This window comes from Bufo bufo, chromosome 2 (assembly GCF_905171765.1).
Source record: "Bufo bufo chromosome 2, aBufBuf1.1, whole genome shotgun sequence".
NCBI classification, from domain to species: Eukaryota; Metazoa; Chordata; class Amphibia; order Anura; family Bufonidae; genus Bufo; species Bufo bufo.
In genome coordinates, this window is record NC_053390.1 from 841,992,949 (window position 1) to 842,014,976 (window position 22,028).

The 22,028-nt window shown below is 44.5% G+C and overlaps 1 protein-coding gene across 3 annotated transcripts; it reads left to right on the plus strand.

Moving 5' to 3' along the window:
• The first annotated feature begins 709 nt into the window (after positions 1-709).
• LOC120990598 (zinc finger protein OZF-like) lies at positions 710-21,716 on the plus strand. Of its 3 annotated transcripts, none has more exons than XM_040419517.1 (7): positions 710-764; positions 4,905-5,049; positions 5,133-5,221; positions 17,195-17,280; positions 17,768-17,888; positions 19,247-20,530; positions 21,033-21,716. In XM_040419517.1, the coding sequence occupies exons 3-7, from the start codon at positions 5,152-5,154 to the stop codon at positions 21,158-21,160; spliced, it is 1,689 nt and encodes a 562-aa protein (XP_040275451.1). In that variant the 5' UTR covers positions 710-764; positions 4,905-5,049; positions 5,133-5,151; the 3' UTR covers positions 21,161-21,716. The 3 variants fall into 3 exon arrangements, with proteins under 3 accessions (XP_040275451.1, XP_040275453.1, XP_040275454.1); XM_040419519.1 differs by having other exon boundaries at positions 19,247-20,528; positions 21,030-21,716; XM_040419520.1 differs by having other exon boundaries at positions 19,247-20,521; positions 21,026-21,716.
• The last annotated feature ends 312 nt before the right edge of the window (positions 21,717-22,028 follow it).

The window sequence follows — 22,028 nt, forward strand, 5'->3', positions numbered from 1 at the left end:
CTCCCTCTCTCCGATACTAGGTGAAACAAGTCCGCCCTCGGCCTCCGGCCCGTCATGTGTGTTTCCAATGGTGGGGCAGTGCCACCCTAACCAATCCCTCTCTCACAACCCCTCGGTCAGGCTTTTCATTGGGGGCAGTGGCTGGCCAGCATCACAGCGCTCTCCCTCCTTCCTCCTCTGCCACCTGAAGTTGAGTGTGATGTGCGCGTCCCTCGTCTGTATTACCGGCAAACAATCATCCAAGGCCCGGTCCTGACCCGCGGACCGGTGGTTGGGGTCAGGGTCAGGTATCGGGGTCAGGGTGAGTATTTTGCCTCACACTGACTTTATTCAGATTTATGACTAAAATGAACACTGTGCACCCGGAGCGAACACTAATCCCACCGACACCGCGACCAAGACACGAGATCCCAAAACCATCACACGCTACACGCCGACCGCCAGAAACTCTGCAACCGAGACTCAGGTCACTGAGGGGTTAACTGTATGACCAGAACCAAACTCCGCCCCTCATGTGACTGAGCACATGACTATGACATCATCACAGGTCCTTTACCCAACACCTAATACAATCTGCAATACTGAGCTTCGCCCCTCATGGACTGATCACATGACTGTGACATCATAACAGGTCATTTACACACCATCTAATATATTCTCTAGAGTTGAGCTCCACCCCTCATGTGACTGATCACATGACTATGACATCATCACAGGTCCTTCACCTATTAGAATATGGGAGCTGCAGAGACGGGCCAGGACGGGTGTGTAATTATATGGCTGCTAGTCACCGCTCTTCTTTCTGTTATCAGTCAGGACCACAGAGCAGTATACAGAGGGGGTGATGGGCGTGTCCTGTGTTCTCTTTATGTCTGGTTGAAGGTGATGAGCGTGTACTAGTAGAGGGTCCAAGTGTTAGGATTATTAGGAGAGACTATGGACTCTATACTGTAAGAGCAGTGAGACTATGGACTCTTTACTGTAAGAGCAGTGAGACTGTGGACTATATACTGTAAGAGCAGTGAGACTATGGACTCTATACTGTAAGAGCGGTGAGACTATGGACTCTTTACTGTAAGAGCAGTGAGACTATGGACTCTTTACTGTAAGACCAGTGAGACTATGGACTCTTTACTGTAAGAGCAGTGAGACTATGGACTATATACTGTAAGAGCAGTGAGACTATGGACTCTTTACTGTAAGAGCGGTGAGACTATGGACTCTTTACTGTAAGAGCAGTGAGACTATGGACTCTTTACTGTAAGAGCAGTGAGACTATGGACTCTATACTGTAAGAGCAGTGAGACTATGGACTCTTTACTGTAAGAGCAGTGAGACTATGGACTCTATACTGTAAGAGCAGTGAGACTATGGACTCTATACTGTAAGAGCAGTGAGATTATGGACTCTTTACTGTAAGAGCAGTGAGACTATGGACTCTATACTGTAAGAGCAGTGAGACTATGGACTCTATACTGTAAGAGCGGTGAGACTATGGACTCTTTACTGTAAGAGCAGTGAGACTATGGGCTCTATACTGTAAGAGCAGTGAGACTATGGATTCTCTACTGTAAGAGCAGTGAGACTATGGACTCTTTACTGTAAGAGCAGTGAGACTATGGACTCTATACTGTAAGAGCAGTGAGACTATGGATTCTCTACTGTAAGAGCAGTGAGACTATGGACTCTTTACTGTAAGAGCGGTGAGACTATGGACTCTTTACTGTAAGAGCAGTGAGACTATGGACTCTATACTGTAAGAGCAGTGAGACTATGGATTCTCTACTGTAAGAGCAGTGAGACTATGGACTCTTTACTGTAAGAGCAGTGAGACTATGGACTCTATACTGTAAGAGCAGTGAGACTATGGACTCTATACTGTAAGAGCAGTGAGACTATGGACTCTTTACTGTAAGAGCAGTGAGACTATGGACTCTTTACTGTAAGAGCAGTGAGACTATGGACTCTTTACTGTAAGAGCAGTGAGACTATGGGCTCTTTACTGTAAGAGCAGTGAGACTATGGACTCTGTACTGTAAGAGCAGTGAGACTATGGACTCTTTACTGTAAGAGCTGTGAGACTATGGACTCTTTACTGTAAGAGCAGTGAGACTATGGACTCTTTACTGTAAGAGCAGTGAGACTGTGGACTCTACTGTAAGAGCAGTGAGACTATGGACTCCTTACTGTAAGAGCAGTGAGACTATGGACTCTTTACTGTAAGAGCAGTGAGACTATGGACTCTTTACTGTAAGAGCAGTGAGACTATGGACTCTATACTGTAAGAGCAGTGAGACTATGGACTCTTTACGGTAAGAGCAGTGAGACTATGGACTCTTTACTGTAAGAGCAGTGAGACTATGGACTCTATACTGTAAGAGCAGTGAGACTATGGACTCTTTACTGTAAGAGCGGTGAGACTATGGACTCTGTACTGTAAGAGCAGTGAGACTATGGACTCTTTACTGTAAGAGCAGTGAGACTATGGACTCTGTACTGTAAGAGCAGTGAGACTATGGACTCTTTACTGTAAGAGCAGTGAGACTATGGACTCTATACTGTAAGAGCAGTGAGACTATGGACTCTATACTGTAAGAGCAGTGAGACTATGGACTCTTTACTGTAAGAGCAGTGAGACTATGGACTCTTTACTGTAAGAGCAGTGAGACTGTGGACTCTATACTGTAAGAGCAGTGAGACTATGGACTCTTTACTGTAAGAGCAGTGAGACTGTGGACTCTACTGTAAGAGCAGTGAGACTATGGACTCCTTACTGTAAGAGCAGTGAGACTATGGACTCTATACTGTAAGAGCAGTGAGACTATGGACTCTTTACTGTAAGAGCAGTGAGACTGTGGACTCTACTGTAAGAGCAGTGAGACTATGGACTCTATACTGTAAGAGCAGTGAGACTATGGACTCTATACTGTAAGAGCAGTGAGACTATGGACTCTTTACTGTAAGAGCAGTGAGACTGTGGACTCTACTGTAAGAGCAGTGAGACTATGGACTCCTTACTGTAAGAGCAGTGAGACTATGGACTCTTTACTGTAAGAGCAGTGAGACTATGGACTCTTTACTGTAAGAGCAGTGAGACTATGGACTCTTTACTGTAAGAGCAGTGAGACTATGGACTCTTTACTGTAAGAGCAGTGAGATTATGGACTCTTTACTGTAAGAGCAGTGAGACTATGTACTCTTTACTGTAAGAGCAGTGAGACTATGGACTCTTTACTGTAAGAGCAGTGAGACTATGGACTCTATACTGTAAGAGCAGTGAGACTATGGACTCTTTACTGTAAGAGCAGTGAGACTATGGACTCTTTACTGTAAGAGCAGTGAGACTATGGACTCTTTACTGTAAGAGCAGTGAGACTATGGACTCTTTACTGTAAGAGCAGTGAGACTGTGGACTCTTTACTGTAAGAGCAGTGAGACTATGGACTCTATACTGTAAGAGCAGTGAGACTATGGACTCTTTACTGTAAGAGCGGTGAGACTATGGACTCTTTACTGTAAGAGCGGTGAGACTATGGACTCTTTACTGTAAGAGCAGTGAGACTGTGGACTCTTTACTGTAAGAGCAGTGAGACTATGGACTCTTTACTGTAAGAGCAGTTAGACTATGGACTCTGTACTGTAAGAGCAGTGAGACCATGGACTCTTTACTGTAAGAGCAGTGAGACTATGGACTCTCTACTGTAAGAGCAGTGAGACTATAAACTCTCTACTGTAAGTGCAGTGAGACTATGGACTCTTTACTCTAAGATCAGTGAGACTATGGACTCTATACTGTAAGAGCAGTGAGACTATGGACTCTATACTGTAAGAGCAGTGAGACTATGGACTCTTTACTGTAAGAGCAGTGAGACTATGGACTCTTTACTGTAAGAGCAGTGAGACTGTGGACTCTTTACTGTAAGAGCAGTGAGACTATGGACTCTATACTGTAAGAGCAGTGAGACTATGGACTCTTTACTGTAAGAGCGGTGAGACTATGGACTCTTTACTGTAAGAGCGGTGAGACTATGGACTCTTTACTGTAAGAGCAGTGAGACTGTGGACTCTTTACTGTAAGAGCAGTGAGACTATGGACTCTTTACTGTAAGAGCAGTGAGACTATGGACTCTTTACTGTAAGAGCAGTGAGACTATGGACTCTTTACTGTAAGAGCAGTGAGACTATGAACTCTATACTGTAAGAGCAGTGAGACTATGGACTATATACTGTAAGAGCGGTGAGACTATGGACTCTTTACTGTAAGAGCAGTGAGACTGTGGACTCTTTACTGTAAGAGCAGTGAGACTATGGACTCTTTACTGTAAGAGCAGTGAGACTATGGACTCTTTACTGTAAGAGCAGTGAGACTATGGACTCTTTACTGTAAGAGCAGTGAGACTATGGACTCTTTACTGTAAGAGCAGTGAGACTATGGACTATATACTGTAAGAGCAGTGAGACTATGGACTCTTTACTGTAAGAGCAGTGAGACTATGGACTCTTTACTGTAAGAGCAGTGAGACTATGGACTCTTTACTGTAAGAGCAGTGAGACTATGGACTCTTTACTGTAAGAGCAGTGAGACTATGGACTCTATACTGTAAGAGCACTGAGACTATGGACTCTATACTGTAAGATCAGTGAGACTATGGACTCTTTACTGTAAGAGCAGTGAGACTATGGACTCTTTACTGTAAGAGCAGTGAGACTATGGACTCTTTACTGTAAGAGCAGTGAGACTATGGATTCTTTACTGTAAGTGCAGTGAGACTATGGACTCTTTACTGTAAGAGCAGAGAGACTATGGACTCTTTACTGTAAGAGCAGTGAGACTATAGACTCTTTACTGTAAGAGCAGTGAGACTTGAGATGATTTTCCCCTATCTCTCACTGTTTTTCCACAGGATTACACAATAGTGGACATTGGGTATTACTCCCATCATCCATCTCCATGAGTCAGGTGGGTGGAGCCGGACTCCTCACCCCCTGGTACATGAGCAGAAGATCCTAGAACTCACCCACAAGATCACTGAGCTGCTGACTGGAGAGGTGACACTGCTGGGAATGCTGGGAGGTTCTCCAGTAACAGCGCTGGAGGGGTCTGGGTGATGATGGTGTCATTGTGTTGTCAGGTTTTTGTAAGTTGTCAGGATGTCCATGGAGGACTGGGAGTATATAGAAGGACACTTGATGAAGGACCACCGGCCCCACACATCACAGGGTAAGAGGAGAATATATTTTCAAAGATTTATCATTGTCTTTGTGCCTTTTAAGTGGTGGTAAAAAAATCGCATTTTGACCCTTACTAATACGCCTTTTTACTGACCTAAACAAAGGGGGTTTTAGCTAAACAGCTGGCTTTAATCAATCATTACATGTACACAAAATGGTGCATTAAAAACTATAACTTGTCCTGCAAAAAATAAGACCTCATACAAGTACATTGATGAAAAAACAAAAAAGTTTTAACTGATGGAATGCAATTTTTAAATAATGTGCTTGGTTCATAAAGGGTTAACTGCGACTTTTCAAGATATTGTCACATCTGCCATTTTTCACTTCAGAAAGGGGGTGTGGTCGGAGTGGGTAAGGGGGCGTCGCCAGATAAATTTATCTTCATCTACACCCTAATATCTAGAGTACCCCATGTACAGCGGGCTGTACTGACTCAGTAATATGCCGCTCCTCCAGACAATAAGCTCTGTGGTGCCCTGGAGCAGGGGGTACTTGGACGTTTGGACATTTGTGGACATTTGACTTTTTCCCCTATGTAAAGTTAAAACTTCTTACTTTATTTCTCTGTTTATTACAAACCGGATTCCAAAAAAGTTGGGACACTAAACAAATTGTGAATAAAAACTGAATGCAATGATGTGGAGATGGCAAATGTCAGTATGTTATTTGTAATAGAACGTAGATGACAGATCAAACGTTTAATCCGAGTAAATGTATCATTTTAAAGGAAAAATACGTTGATTCCAATTTTCACGGTGTCAACAAATCCCAAAAAAGTTGGGACAAGTAGCAATAAGAGGCTGGAAAAAGTAAATTTGAGCATAACGAAGAGCTGGAAGACCAATTAACACTAATTAGGTCAGTTGGCAACATGATTGGGTATAAAAAGAGCTTCCCAGAGAGGCAGTGTCTCTCAGAAGCCAAGATGGGTAGAGGATCACCAATTCCCACAATGTTGTGCAGAAAGATAGTGGAGCAATATCAGAAAGGTGTTACCCAGCGACACATTGCAAAGACTTTGCATCTATCATCATCAACTGTGCATAACATCATCCGAAGATTCAGAGAATCTGGAACAATCTCTGTGCGTAAGGGTCAAGGCCGTAAAACCATACTGGATGCCCGTGATCTCCGGGCCCTTAAACGACACTGCACCACAAACAGGAATGCTACTGTAAAGGAGATCACAGAATGGGCTCAGGAATACTTCCAGAAACCATTGTCAGTGAACACAATCCACCGTGCCATCCGCCGCTGCCAGCTGAAACTCTACAGTGCAAAGAAGAAGCCATTTCTAAGCAAGATCCACAAGCTCAGGCGTTTTCACTGGGCCAGGGATCATTTAAAATGGAGTGTGGCAAAATGGAGGACTATTCTGTGGTCAGACGAGTCACGATTCGAAGTTATTTTTGGAAATCTGGGACGCCATGTCATCCAGACCAAAGAGGACAAGGACAACCCAAGTTGTTATCAACGCTCAGTTCAGAAGCCTGCATCTCTGATGGTATGGGGTTGCATGAGTGCGTGTGGCATGGGCAGCTTGCATGTCTGGAAAGGCACCATCAATGCAGAAAAATATATTCAGGTTCTAGAACAACATCTGCTCCCATCCAGACGTCATCTCTTTCAGGGAAGACCCTGCATTTCTCAACAAGATAATGCCAGACCACATTCTGCATCAATCACAACATCATGGCTGCGTAGGAGAAGGATCCGGGTACTAAAATGGCCGGTCTGCAGTCCAGATCTTTCACCTATAGAGAACATTTGGCGCATCATAAAGAGGAAGGTGCAACAAAGAAGGCCCAAGACGATGGAACAGTTAGAGGCCTGTATTAGACAAGAATGGGAGAGCATTCCTATTTCTAAACTGGAGAAACTGGTCTCCTCGGTCCCCAGACGTCTGTTGAGTGTTGTAAGAAGAAGGGGAGATGCCACACAGTGGGGAAAATGGCCTTGTCCCAACTTTTTGGGGATTTGTTGACACCATGAAATTCTGATTCAACATATTTTTCCCTTAAAATGGTACATTTTCTCAGTTTAAACTTTTGTTCCGTGATTTATGTTCTATTCTGAATAAAATATTAGAAGTTGGCACCTCCACATCATTGCATTCAGTTTTTATTCACGATTTGTATAGTGTCCCAACTTTTTTGGAATCCGGTTTGTACTGTGTAACTGCAATTTATATGTATGATGTGATATATGTGTCCTGTTCATTATCACTGTAATTGCTGAGAGACTTTTTGGACTTTGAATAAGAAGCTGGTAATTTTCCACAGTTACCATAAGGTTTACAGAAGAGCATGTTTTGGAGGGAAAAAGCCAGACGTTGTTTACCACCAAAACCAAACAGACTGACCTTGTGAATGTCTGATTTTATCTCTGTCCTTATGTCTGGAAACTTGTTTTTGTTTGGAAAAAACTGCTGTGACATTGTCATTGAGTATCCTTGAAGCTGTAATGTAAGTCTATGAGAGACGGAAACTGTAACATTGTATCTGTTTGTGCTGAGTTTCTCCGCTCCACCCCTCCCACTAAAAGGTTCTAGTCTAGCTAAAACTGTATATATGGAGAGCAGTCAGAGCCCCTAGTCTTCTGCAGTTAGGGTCCAGTGCTTGGAGGCGAAGATTTATGCCAGCCTGCATAAGTGACCAGAAGAAGACGCTAAGATGGGGACGCTGAGCCACAGACCATGGGTCACCCGTTCTGTGACCAAGGAGCCATCTGGACTACTGAGCCACAGACCATGGGCCTTTGACCAGGGTACCAGCCTTCTGAAAGAGAGAGAAACATCTAGCTTAGGCCTGTCCTCAGCATCAAACCCTTCTTCTGCCAGGGAGGAGACTGGAGAAGCCAGCCCCATGCCTTACCAGTATTGTTTTGCACCTGAATTCCTCCAGTAAAGAAGCCTCCTAGTTTATTGCAGACACTGACTCTTTGGACTTATTTCCCATTGGGGTTCCTAACGCCTTACCCTCCCTTCCGGAGAGCAGTAACACGTGGTGACACCTCGACAGTGTCCAGGAGACCCAGCGTCGCGTTTGGACCACCCCAAACCCAGCCACTGCAGTTCCTCCTACACAGGCTGCACTCCATCTCCAGTCACTAAGCTCCTACTACACAGGCTGTACTCCTCCTCCAGACACTATGCTCTTCTTACACAGGCTATACCCCTCCTCCAGACACTAAGCTCCTCCTACACAGGCTGCACCCCTCCTCCAGACACTATGCTCCTCCTACACAGGCTGCACCCCTCCTGTAGACACTAAGCTTCTCCTACACAGGCTGTGCCCCTCTTCCAGACACTAAGCTCCTCCTACACAGGCTGTACCCCTCCTGTAGACACTAAGCTCCTCCTACACAGGCTGCACCCCTCCTCCAGACACTATGCTCCTCCTACACAGGCTGTACCCCTCCTGTAGACACTAAGCTTTCCCTTCACAGGCTGTGCACCTCTTCCAGACACTAAGCTCCTCCTACACAGGCTGTGCCCCTCCTCCAGACACTAAGCTCCTACTACACAGGCTGTACCCTTCCTGTAGACACTAAGCTCCTCCTACACAGGCTGTACCCCTTCTCCAGACACTGTGCTCCTCCTACACAGGCTGTACCCCTCCTCCAGACACTAAGCTCCTCATAGACAGGCTGTACCCCCTCCTCCAGACACTAAGCTCCTCCTACACAGGCTGTACCCCCTCCTCCAGACACTAAGCTCCTCCTACACAGGCTGTTCCCCTCCTCCAGACACTAAGCTCCTCCTACACAGGCTGTTCCCCTCCTACAGATACTAAGCTCCTCCTACACAGGCTGTACCCCTCCGCCAGACACCAAGCTCCTTCTACACAGGCTATACTCCTTCTCCAGACACTAAGCTCCTCCTACACAGGCTGGACCCCTCTTCCAGATTTTTTAGCGACTGTATCCGACGTGTCTGAGTTGGCAGTTCTCCTGCTGTTTTCTCTCTGGTTCCCTCCTTCTTGCTCTCATTGGACCCCCATCCTAGGACATGTTAGACACTGAAGAATGGGGTGAAGGCAGGTCTCTGGATGGAAGAGCAGCTCTACGCCTGGGGTTTCCATGTGGGTGACCGGATTAGCTTGGGGTTCGGCTGGTGAGGAGCAGAACATTGTAATTTAGGCCCCAATCACTAAACCTAGAAGTGAAGGAGCTGAGAGAAGTGTCTGGTCTATAGACAGATCTACAGGAGGCCATGTATTCAGTCACTGTGTGCGTGTGTCTCCACAGGTGGATCCAGGAGGAGAAATCCCCCTGAGAGATGTCTCCGTCTTCTGTATTCCCAGGACTGTCCAGAGGAGAAGCTCCCAGAGAACCATCAGGTAGATGGAGCTGAGCCCTATACACATCTATATAGGGGGGTCCTGCAGTCATGGAGGGGTCATAGATGGTGGGGGTCTCTTATGTGGATCTGTTAGATTTCCCGCTGTCTGCTGTATTGTCCTGAATTCTTACAGATGACAAATCAGGAGGAAGATGTGACTGATATTAAAGTGGAGGATGAAGAAGAGCGGATGATGGGCGATCCCCCGTGTAAGAGTGAGGTGGAGGAGGACATTCCAGTCCATGTGACCACAGGTATGTGATACTGGATGGAGAAGGTGGATTCAGAGGTCCCATCTTGGAGTTACACTAAGGCTGAGGATGGAGGCAATTATCAGGAATGAATGTTTGTCCGATCGCCTGTTACTGATAATTGTCCGGTGTAAAGATGCTGCAGTCACTCCTTTGTGGTATAATCCTGGAGCGCAGACACACCGTACTCAGTTCAGTGATGTAGAGATGAGAAAATAAAATTGGTCATATTTCCCTGCAAAGTTTTGTATAACACTCCGGAGACTCCAAGGATTCTTTCTCTCTCGTCTTTGTCTTTTTTAAATTTATTTATATAATTGTTTTCTTTTTCTACTCTCCATCACTCAGATTAGTTATTCCTTTAAGACTTAAACATTCAAAAAATGATTCCTTATTGGGGGCAGATACCTGCCGGTGTTTAGACACACACACATACAGTGGTATCAGACAAAGCATTGACTTGTTCTGAACAAGCGGTCCAAAAATTCTGCCTTTATTTGGAGCAGCAACTCTACAGCATGGAACTTGTTAGAGATGTGTGACTGTGCAGGGGTGGTGGCAGTAGTGACCGTGACAGCAGCAGTACAGCATAGACCCTGACAGACAAGGCAGGGCATATGGGGTTATGTAGGTGCATTAGTAGGGCCTGTAGGAGGAGCAGCAGCAATTCAGTATTGAATAAGATAGACAGGCAGACAGAGGCATCATTGGGCTGATGATAAATTGCCACCGTCAGCAATGGCAGATCTAGTCATCAGCCTCAGCCGGAAGAGTGTGAAAAAACTCACCGATCCATGCCTCATTCATAATGACAAGGACAATGTTTTGTACAATTCTGTCTGCATCAGTGTGACAATACCTGCTGCGCAGAATACTCCCCCTGACACTGGAGACACTGGGCCAATTCCACCCACTGTTCAGTCTGCCTCCCCAGAAGTCCATGGGGTCAAGGAACAGGGTATGTGCTGGAGAAAAAGCACAGTCCAGGTACGACGGATGATTGAATATTGGTTACCTTACGGTATAAACTTACACTGGCGCTGGTAGGTAGAAATATAACAAATTAAATACAGTGGCTAGATGAATATTCCGCTATAATAGAAAATGAATATCAATTGACGATGCAATGAAATAATCAACGTGATGGTAGTTACCTTTTCTTTAGATGTGGGCTGGAAAAACAATCTAGGTTCTTTGGATGCTTACACGGTTCCCGTTCCTGTGTATAGGGAAGTGTGAAGAGAGGCAAAACTTCACTGCTCACCTACCAGCATTCACACTGCTCCGGCCGGTAGCTGTGTGGTGCGAGGGAGCAGACTTAAGGTTCGGCGTCCAGGATCTTCTGTGCGTGTGACATCACCGCAAAGTACTACTGGTGCTCCCAGAGATCAAAGTTCATCCGACGCGTTTCTGAGCCGTCGGGCTCCTTCATCATTTTTAGTATGTGAGTGCGGGAGTGTTTTTGATTTTCTCTATAATTTTCTCTATAATATCTCAGGTACGACGGATACTGGTTGTTCCTGTGGTGCGTATTTGTTTGCTGATGTGCGCCATGTAGGGGTAGCACCTGAAAAAACTGTTCCATCATGTTCAGCAAACAGAACTGTTTGCTGCTGTGGCTTTTGCTCCTTTTTGTAGTGGTAGCTCTGGCAGTATAGCAGTGACTCGGAGCAGAAGGCAGAGAGGGGCCTCCTGGTCAGCTACGTGGACAACATCTGCAGCAAGCTGGGCACAGAGCGTGTCCTGGTAATACAACAAGTTTTCCCCCCTTTCGGTATCAGGAAAATATTCCCCCATTTTGCATTGATAGCCAGGGTCTCAAAGCATCGCTGTCCAGTAATCATCGGACTGCTTGATGTGAATGATACTCCTCTCAGCGTGTAAGTAACCAAACATACAGATTGCCATGCCCGATATTGTGTCCAAGGACCCAATTCTTTCAGAATCCGCCTGCACTACTATGATTGGTCACGGCCATGTCTGTCGTAATGACTGTCAGTCTCAGTCTATGGCTCTACCTGTAAAAACACCATGTCCCCCTGACCCACCAACTACCCCTCCAGTCGTCGAGCCTCATCCTCCTTCACTTCCTCCCCCGTGCAACCTCATCCATGTGGGTCCACAACAGCCAGTGGGCCGTGAGCAGGATGGAGAAGATCAGTGTATGTAGAAGTCAGTGGCCAGTTTGGAAAATATTGGTTCAGCGCTCTCCCCGCGACCACTGAGGAAGAAGCATTGCGCTTCGAAACGCGTTTGGTATCCCTGCAGTACAGGAAGGATTTATATATTCCAGCAGTCCTCATAATTCTACAAAAGGACCGTACAGAAATTTCGACATAGATCGATCCACCCATACGGCAAGCCGCTCGGCACCCCGGACATCACCGCATCTACCCTGGTGCACAAGATATCGCTGCAGCTCCCGCTCACGTGGGACGCCACGCTACGAGCAGGTAGAGCACCGCAAAGAAACCTGCAACACCGCAGCTGAGTACTACAAGACGGGTAAAGTAATTCTATATACGGCCTGTACATATACAGAATTCATTTACACCGGTAAGCAAGAAACACCTACATATTGGACAATCTTTGAGCTTACAATTTTTGAACTCGTATATCGCAGCTTATATCCACAGCTGATATCGATAAAGAGCTGGATGTTTACAAAGTGCCGTTAATTATTTTAGAACGGCCTATACAACCATATATATACGGCTTGTCCACTATTGACTAACTTATATACATTTTCCCATTAATAGCAGGAGCGCCATTTTTTGGGGCAGTAATTGAAGGACCGCTACTGTAAGACTTCTGAAAACGGAATCACTAGTTATTTCATACAGTGGACCCTACATAGTTTTTAATACATCTATTTTAGTTTCTGTATTTTTTTATATTTTTTTTTATCTTTTTAATCCTCATAACCTTCTATTTATATTTTTTGAGTGGATCAACTAATATAAGGTTATAAATTTTAACTATATGTCGAATCACGTCTAATCGAAATAAATATCTATTTGTACCATATCCATTGTAGTTTTTATACAGCCAGAGATATTAGAGTGCCCCCACATCTACAATCCCTGTTCTATATTCCCCGTCCCTTGTTGCATCCGTGTGCAGTTTTGGGGGTGAGGTTGATCATGCTGCAGTTGTCCCTACTGACACATTTTGTGGCCTCTTTGAAGTGCGTCTGGACCCAACAGGTGTCTCTGATGAGCTGCAACTGCCTGAGCTCCCTGCTGAGGCGGTTTGGTGCATGGCTTTCTGCTGTGCAGTGTTGAATTCCAGCGAGTTGGAACATGACAGATCAAGTGTTGTAAAGGCAGACTCTTCTGTCGCTGCAAGTCCAGGAGAGCATTTCTTACCACATGAGAACATCTAAAATGTGCCGACACTCTTCTGGATATGGCCACCTTCTGCAAGCCATGATACTTTTTAAAAAAGCGTTGCCTGACTAAATTGATCGCATGTGCCATGCAGGGAGCTTGTGTTATTTCCAACTGCAGCACAGCCATGATGTTCCTGCCATTGCTGCTGATCACTTTGCCCAGTTGTCGTTGTCAGCCGGACATCCAGTGAGAAATTTGCTGCTTGATGCAGATTAACAACTGATCCGCTGTGTGGCTTCTCTCACCCAGGCTGATCCATTCTAACACAGCATGGCAACGCTTCACTTTACACGTGTGGTAGTGGGAGCAAGGCTCTGCGCTGTTTTTCTTGGGGAAGACATGGAGGAGGATTTGGATAAGCGGCTGGTGTGGGAACCAAAGCGACACAAATGTGGAAGTGTCAATAGGGCCTAGCCTTGTAGTTGTGGTGCTGCGTCGCCACTACTGATCAAAACATTGACCCAGTGGTCCATGAAAGACATGTGCTGTCCCTGCTCGTAACAGCTGCTCCACATGTCGATGGTGGTGTGCACCTTGCTGCACAGTGACAATTCCAAGGAGTGGCCCACGTTCTCCGCCAAATGACCATGCAAGGGAGAGATGCCATAATGAAATACACAGTGGTTTGCAGCTAGGTATCTTCTGTCGAGGTTGAGCGCATGCCATCAGCTCCCTAAAGGCAGTGTAATCCACTAGGTGGTGCGACAGCAACTGCACCGCCAGCAACTTTTCCAGGTAGGAGTTCAGTTTGCACACAGATTACTGGGCACATATAGTTCTTTGCTCTCCACACATTTCATTATCTGGGACTGTAACGCTGGAAAAAAAAACAACCTTTTAGGGGAAAAAATGAGCAACTGGGCCACATCTGTGGTCAAAATATACCATGCTAGCAGTAAAATAAGCTTTGTACTTTGCAGCAGGTTTTTGAAAATGCACAATTGGACATTTCCTCCCACAATATATGCTGACTGTGACGATGGAAAATGTGTAACAGAATTTTGGGCAAAAATGTCTGTGACCATAAAAACCCCTGCTGGTGACATATAGAAACTTTTTGTTGTCTGCAGTGTGGAATGGGTTAATATTTTTTATATCTGCTAGCCTTCACAGATGGCGGGGAGAAGACCCTGCAGTCGTCATGTATTACCATTCCATCTGTCTAGAACAATAGTGTGACCCCAGGAAGAGTGTTAATGCAAATTTTTGGGGGAAAATATTTTAGCCACCTTGGGGTTATTTATGATCTAGAAATACGGCTATATTAGGCCTATTTCTGGTGCACATTGTGGCGACACAATCTATGACTTTTTCCTGCTCGCCCCAGGTCTAGAAGAAGTGGACGTGGCGCGGGGGCAGGCCCGTCTCATTCTTCATTTTCTACGCCTGTTTTAGTTGTAGAAAATGGTCTAAATCTACGCCAGCAAGGGAGCATCTTACATTTAGGACTGGCGCTGGATGCGCCGCAGTTATGTAGACGCTGGCACCTCTTTATAACTCCGGCAGATCCACCGCCAGGCACAGGGGTTTATTAAGACCGGCGTCTAAAATGCCAGTCTTAATAAATGACCCCTCATATGGGCAAGTAATTAGGTGTAAAGAAGACAAGCCATGAAGGCAATCGTCAACATCAGTACAGAAAAGGCCCTACGAACACCATCTGCTGCCGACTGAAGCTTTGTAGCCAGGAGGTCCCTTTGCGTTTTCTCGGACAGAAGTCAATAATACACATGGGGCTCCTTCAGGGTCATAAGGGTAGGATGGGGACAAGAGATGAACTAATTGGTTTTGTTGCAGATTTCACAAAAGCTCTGCTACCAAACAAGTCCAAAGTTTTGGACAAGTCATTCAAGATGGCACGCATGCCATATAATAGTGGGAAAAAGGCATGGAGGATGAGGATGGATGCTCACATGACCCTGGGAGGGGGCTTGCTGACAGCCTGTGAGTCAATCGGGGGGCAGGATTGCAGTGGGTCCTTGAGTCTGTGGGCTTGCTTGGAAGCCTGGGACATCATTCCGAGCACAGCTTTGTCACCACCAGACATCTGAGAAGCTCTGACAGACGTCCTTCAGAACCTCCTCCTTGAGGTTCCTTTTGTTTTGCTTTCATTTTCTCATCTCGTTAGCCTCTCTCAGCTGTCATGTAGTTGCACTGATTGCATCCCTTTAAATCCCTTCCCATACTGCATCACTTTGCGGTTTATATAACTTCCTGGAGTATATGCATGCTGGATGCTACTACTGAGTCTTCTACAGATAAGTTTTGTTTATTCATTTGTATTTTCCTGTTTGCTGGATCCCAGGAGACCCTGACTCCCTCCGTATCAAGTGTAGGGAGCCGGTGGTCGTGTCCCTTCACTATTATAGGGTGTTCAGGGGTTATTCAGTCGAGGTACGAGGATATGCGATCTTCTACCATTGAGAATTTTGCATAGGCTGAGCAGTTAGGGAGAGAGCCAGGTCTGTTGCAGGGCTATCCCTTTGGTTCCTTAGTATTGGATCCAGTCAGCCGGATCTTCCTTTTGTGTCTTCTAGTTTGCTGTACACCTTCCGTGACAAGCTTGCACTGCGAGAGGACGTGCATTCAATGTGTCTGAACTGTAGACACAAGGCAGGGGTCTTCTGGTCTGCTAAGGATAATGTAGGGACATAGATTGGATCAGTAGGTTTATCAGGCAGGGATACTTTACAGGGTCACTTACACTAAGGGCAGCTTCATAGCCGCAGTCCTGCGCTGCCTGCAGAGGCATCAGATTTCCAGCACTAAGCTAATTTATTTTTAAAAAAGGCAGGTCCAGCAACACCGCATACATAGTGCTGGCTACACTGCGCAAGCGTGCAAGTTTATAATTAACCAGTTCAGTTCCCTTCACCGCTGTGCTCATACCAGCGCCTGGCACTTCTGTTAATCAATGAAAAACCAGTTTCAATTTAGCTGCCAATTATAATTGTGCATTCCAGAACTTCAATACACCATCAAAGACTGGAGCGGCGTTTATAATAAGAGCGGGAAGTCCATATGTGAATTATAGGAAGATGTCTACTGAGAGCAAACTGGGCTTCCAGCCGAGCCTTCCTCCTCTCCACTGATTGTATTACAACTCCCACCATTCTATAGAACCCTAGAAGCAGATGATTAGAAGTAGCTTGTAGAACTTCTCAGCTCAACCAGTAGTTTCTCATTCACATCTCAATAGCATTACTTTCTCTCCATCCCAGGATATGCTTTCTACACGGAGGTAGGAGAGAAAGCCAGGTCTCTAGATGGAAGAGCAGCTGCACGTCTGGGGTTTCCATGTGGGTGACTGGATTAGCTTGGAGTTGAGCTGGGGAGAAGCAGATCATTCATCACTAAACCTAGAAGTGAAGGAGCTGAGAGAAATGTCTGATCCATAATGCAAGAAGAGAAGAGAAAAAGGGAGCATAAATGGGGATGAGGAAAACAGGGACAAGAGGAACGGATAGAAAAGGAAGGGAAATGGAACTGGGGATATAGGGTGGGAGGGGCGCCAAAGGATGCCAAAAAGATAAACAGGAAAAGAGACGTAAATAAGTAGGCTGCTCACACTCAATTGAACAAAAGGTTCATACAGCGGTGCGACTCACGTGTCGCAGTGGACAAGGATTCAAGAAAAAATAGAACTGGTGAAGCACCAGGGTATGAAAAGGAGAAAGGCAGAAGATAGTAGCCCCCAAAGGTCTAGAGTCTCCCTAAGTGGTGTAAAGGCAAAAAGCCCCCAAAGTCCAATGTGAGGAATCGGGGAAAAAGGAAAGTCCCCGATTCCTCACATTGGACTTTGGGGGCTTTTTGCCTTTACACCACTTAGGGAGACTCTTGACCTTTGGGGGCTACTATCTTCTGCCTTTCTCCTTTTCATACCCTAGCGCTCCACCAGTTCTTTTTCTCTCTGATCCATAGACAGATCTACAGGAGGCCATGTATTCAGTCACTGTGTGCTTGTGTCTCCACAGATGGATCCAGGAGGAGAAATCCTTCAGAGAGATGTCCTCTGTATACCCAGGACTGTCCAGAGGAGAAGCTCCCAGAGAACCATCAGGTAGATGGAGCTGAGGTCTCACCAGAATCTGACCAGAAAGTGATTGAACCAAAGATCATTTTACATTTTTCTGGTTTAGGATGAAAATCTGATTGATATTAAGGTTGAGATTAAAGATGAAGCAGAAGAGGAGACGGATATATGGACCGATCGGCAGTGTAAGGAGGGGAGCTGTCATGTCAGGGTCACCTGGATACTACTTCCATCATCTCATCATCACATGTAATGATCTCTCCTGTCCTGTCCCTGTGTGTTGCCTACAGATGGACTTATAGAAAGAAATCCCCCCGAGAGATGTCCCGGTCCTCTGTATTCCCAGGACTGTCCAGAGGAGAAGCTCCCAGAGAACCATCAGGTAGATGGAACTGAGCCCTATACACATCTATATAGGGGGTCCTGCAGTTATAGAGGGGTCATAGATTGTGGGGGTCTCTTATGTGGATCTGTTAGATTTCCCACCTTGCTGTATTGTACTGAATTGTTACAGATGAAAAATCGGGGCGAAGATGTGACTGATATTAAAGTGGAGGATGAAGACGAGCGGATGATGAGCGATCCCCCTTGTAAGAGTGAGGTGGAGGAAGAAATTCCAGTCTATGTGACCACAGGTATGTGATACTGGATGGAGAAGGTGGATTCAGAGGTCCCATATTGGAGTTACATTAAAGACCTTTTACATGAGGATGGAGGCAATTATCAGGAATGAATGTTTGTTCCTGATAATTACCCAGTGTAAAATGCTGCAGTCACTCCTTTGTCGTATAATCGTATATTCATCCGGCGCCTATTAACTTCATTTATTGGCCGCACACGTCTCTGTGTAAACCGGGTGCAGTGCTGAGATATAGTGGAGCTGTATGGGGAGGAATGATCATAGTGTTAGAGAGCTCAGGATGTGCAGAACCTTTATGCTAACCAGCCAGATGAATGAGGAGTTAGGCACCGGCTTGTTACTGTAGGCGTGAACACATGAATGTTCAGACATTAAACCTGAAGAATGCCTCGTAATTGGTTACGCCCAGAAGAATATTACTTCTAGATAAGAGATGGAATAAATAAATGTATATAAAGTGTAAATGACAGTGTTCCTCGTGTCTGACCCTGAAGGGGGCTGGAGGCTGTTCAGTAGGGGAGCCCATTTCTCCTTTCATTTGAACACTCTCCTGGCCCTTGGTATATTTAGTTTTGGGTCAGACACCCCCTTTAATTAGACTAGTTTTCAGTATCTGATTAGGCAGAATAAATAATTGAATATAAATAGTATACATAGCCATAAATCTTAGAGGATAAAGGGGCAGTAGGTTAATGGATAGTACAGTAATAGTATCACTGGTCATCCTACATCTGATCGCCCCCTCCCCTTCTCTCTGGCACAGCAGATCACATTCCCATCTTCTTCCAAAACTGGCAGAGGTAGTAAGGGTTTAAAGGTAGAGAGGGGCGATGAATCGATTTTCCATTGTTATGGATCAGGCATGGAGTAGCGACTGCACTCCCAAAGAGTATCATGGAGGGATTCACAATACCCACTGGGAGTCGTGTGGTAGCCGCGCTATACCACCGAGTGCCTGATATCAAAGCAGGCAAGATCGTGACGCTGGAGGGACACTATAAGTCGCCATAAGATGACTAGTTGGCAGAGGACAGGCTGGATTGTAAGTCACTGTTTTGTTAGTTCATTGGGTCTAGATTTTATGTAATAAAAGTGATCACTGAGTGTAAAGCAGAATCCTAGACTTTAACTCAAAGTATCAATGACAAACCCTGGAGTGGATTCTAATGAAATAGGACCCATAAAAGAAGGACTTGCTTCTCTTTCCTGTTGGACCCACTGGTTTGGGGTCATAAAATACACCTTAAACTGTTTGAAAACCAGCCCTTGCATTTCCATTGTCATAGAAATGTTAGAAATTGTTGTCTTTGTGGCTTGAAAACAAATCATGAAATCCATTTATAATCGTTACAGGAAATCCCAGTAAGAACATCGTATTATCTCTCCATTATAAAGTAAATGTTGAAGGTATCGTGCAGCGCTCTTCAGGAGAAATCCTCACTACCCATAATGTACACCCAGGACCTCACAGTACAGATCTATTGCATAATCCTCCCGATCACGAGGAACCTTCTGACCAATCACAGATTGCTACCACAAGTACCAGGGAGAATGGGCGTGAAAGGTTTCAATGTGATGAATGTGGGCAACAGTATTCATGCATATCAGTCCTTGTCAGACACAGAAGACTTCACACTGGAGAGAATCTGCATTCATGTTCTGAATCTGAGAAATGTTTTACTACTAAGAGCTATCTTCAGATTCATCAAGGAATTCACACAGGGGAGAAGCCATTTATATGTTCTGAATCAAAAAAATGCTGCACAGATGAGTCAAGTCTTTGTAAACATGAGAGAATTCACACAGCAGAGAGCCCATATTCATGTTCAGAATGTGGGAAATGTTTTAGAAGTAAATCGTATCTTGTTAGACATAAGAGAAGTCACACAGGAGAGAAGCCGCATTCATGTTCAGAATGTGGGAAATTTTTTATTCTGAAATCACAGCTTATAGTACACGAGAGAAGCCACAGTGGAGAGAGGTCATATTCATGTTCTGAATGTGGAAAATGTTTTACTGATAAATCTAATCTTAAAAGACATGAGATAAGTCACACAGGAGAAAAGCCACATTCATGTCCAGAATGTGGAAAATGTTTTAGAAGTAAATCGTATCTCATCATACATAAGAGAAGTCACACTGGAGAGAAGCCATATTCATGTTCAGAATGTGGGAAATGTTTTATGCATAAATCAAGTCTTATAATACACGAGAGAATCCACACAGGAGAGACACAATATTCATGTTCAGAATGTGGGAAATGTTTTATGCGCAAATCATATCTTATAACACATCAGAGAAGTCACACAGGAGAGAAGCCATATTCATGTTCAGAATGTGGGAAATGTTTTAGAAGTAAATCATATCTTGTTAAACATGAGAGAAGTCACATAGGAGAGAAGCCATATTCATGTCCAGAATGTGGGAAAAGTTTTATTCTTAAATCACAGTTTATAATACATGTGAGAAGCCACACTGGAGAAAAGCCGTATTCATGTTCAGAATGTAAAAGATGTTTTACTGATAAATCTAATCTTGTTATACATAAGAGAAGTCACACAGGAGAGAAGCCATATCCATGTTCAGAATGTGGAAAATGTTTTACTGATAAATCAAATCTAGTTATACATAAGAGAAGTCACACAGGAGAGAAGCCGTATTCATGTTCAGAATGTGGAAAAAGTTTTATAACTAAAGCCAGTCTTCAGGTCCATCAGAGAATACACACAGGAGAGAAACCATATTCATGTTCAAAATGTGAAAAATGTTTTATGCATAATTCAAGTCTTAAAATACATGAAAGGAGCCACACAGGAGAGCAGGTGTATTCGTGTTCAGAATGTGGCAAATGTTATTTTCGTAAATCAAGGCTTATAATACATGAGAGAATTCACACAGGAGAGAAGCCATATTCATGTTCAGAATGTGGGGCATCTTTTATTAATAGATCAAGTCTTAAAATACATGAGAGAATTCACACAGGAGAGCAGCCATATTTATGCTCAGAATGTGGGAAATGTTTTCTACATAAATCAAGTCTTGTTATACATAAGAGAAGTCACACAGGTGAGAAGCCATATTCATGTCTAGAATGTGGGAAATGTTTTAAAGATAAATCAAATCTTGTTATACATAAGAGAAGTCACACAGGAGAGAAGCCATATTCATGTTCAGAATGTGGAAAATGTTTTACACAAAAATCACATCTTGTTAAACATCAGAGTAGTCACACAGGAGAGAAGACGTATTCATGTTAAGAACATGTGAAATGTTTTATGCTTAAATCAAGTCTTAAAATACATGACAGAAGTCTCAAAGGAGAGAGGCCGTATTGAAATAGCAATAATAGAGTTAAACATAGTTATAAAGCTTGCCGTATAGTGACAAGTTTATCATGTGCCAGCCATGAATTAATTATGCAGGATCATGTGTCTTATTTAGATTGTGTCTATATGTATATCCTGTTACACAATGTATGTGTCCTTTAAGTCAGCAGGTTACTGGGAATGAACCGGACATTTCTGCTAACTGATGAGGGCTGCATTTACATGTTGTGCGATTGCTTGTCCGCATAAAAAATTTTTTTTGGACGGCAGATCGCTCTTTGGACAGCACGGCCTCCTGCACAAGAAGGATGACATGATCACCTGATAAACAAGCAAATCAGGTGATCACTGGCACCTAGTACTCAGGCAGATTATCGGGAACCTCATCCCAGATAACGTTTTCTATATTTGTTGGTGGCCAACCCCTGAGTGTCTTCCAGTAATCAGAACCGTGTGATCTTCTCTTTTGATATAAATAAAGGGGCTGAGAAGACCTCCTCAGACTTGATTATTCGCCACTCTAGTCTCTGCATATTACTTTCTCCTAGGCTAATTTAGAACTGCTGAGGCAACTGAGGGAAGTCTTTTGGCAGTTACTCTGATATTTCTTTGTGTGATGAATCCTGCGAGCTGATGAGACCCAAGGAGCGATACCAGAACGTCATCCTGGGAGACGCTTAAAATGCAGTCAGTAAGACCACGGTTTCTTACAGCAAGCTCCTCTTGTCTTGTATCGCTATCCGGCTAATCACTCTGAGACTGTCCTGACTCCAGAGTCTTGCCTGGATGTCTTGATCTTTGTGTGGGTA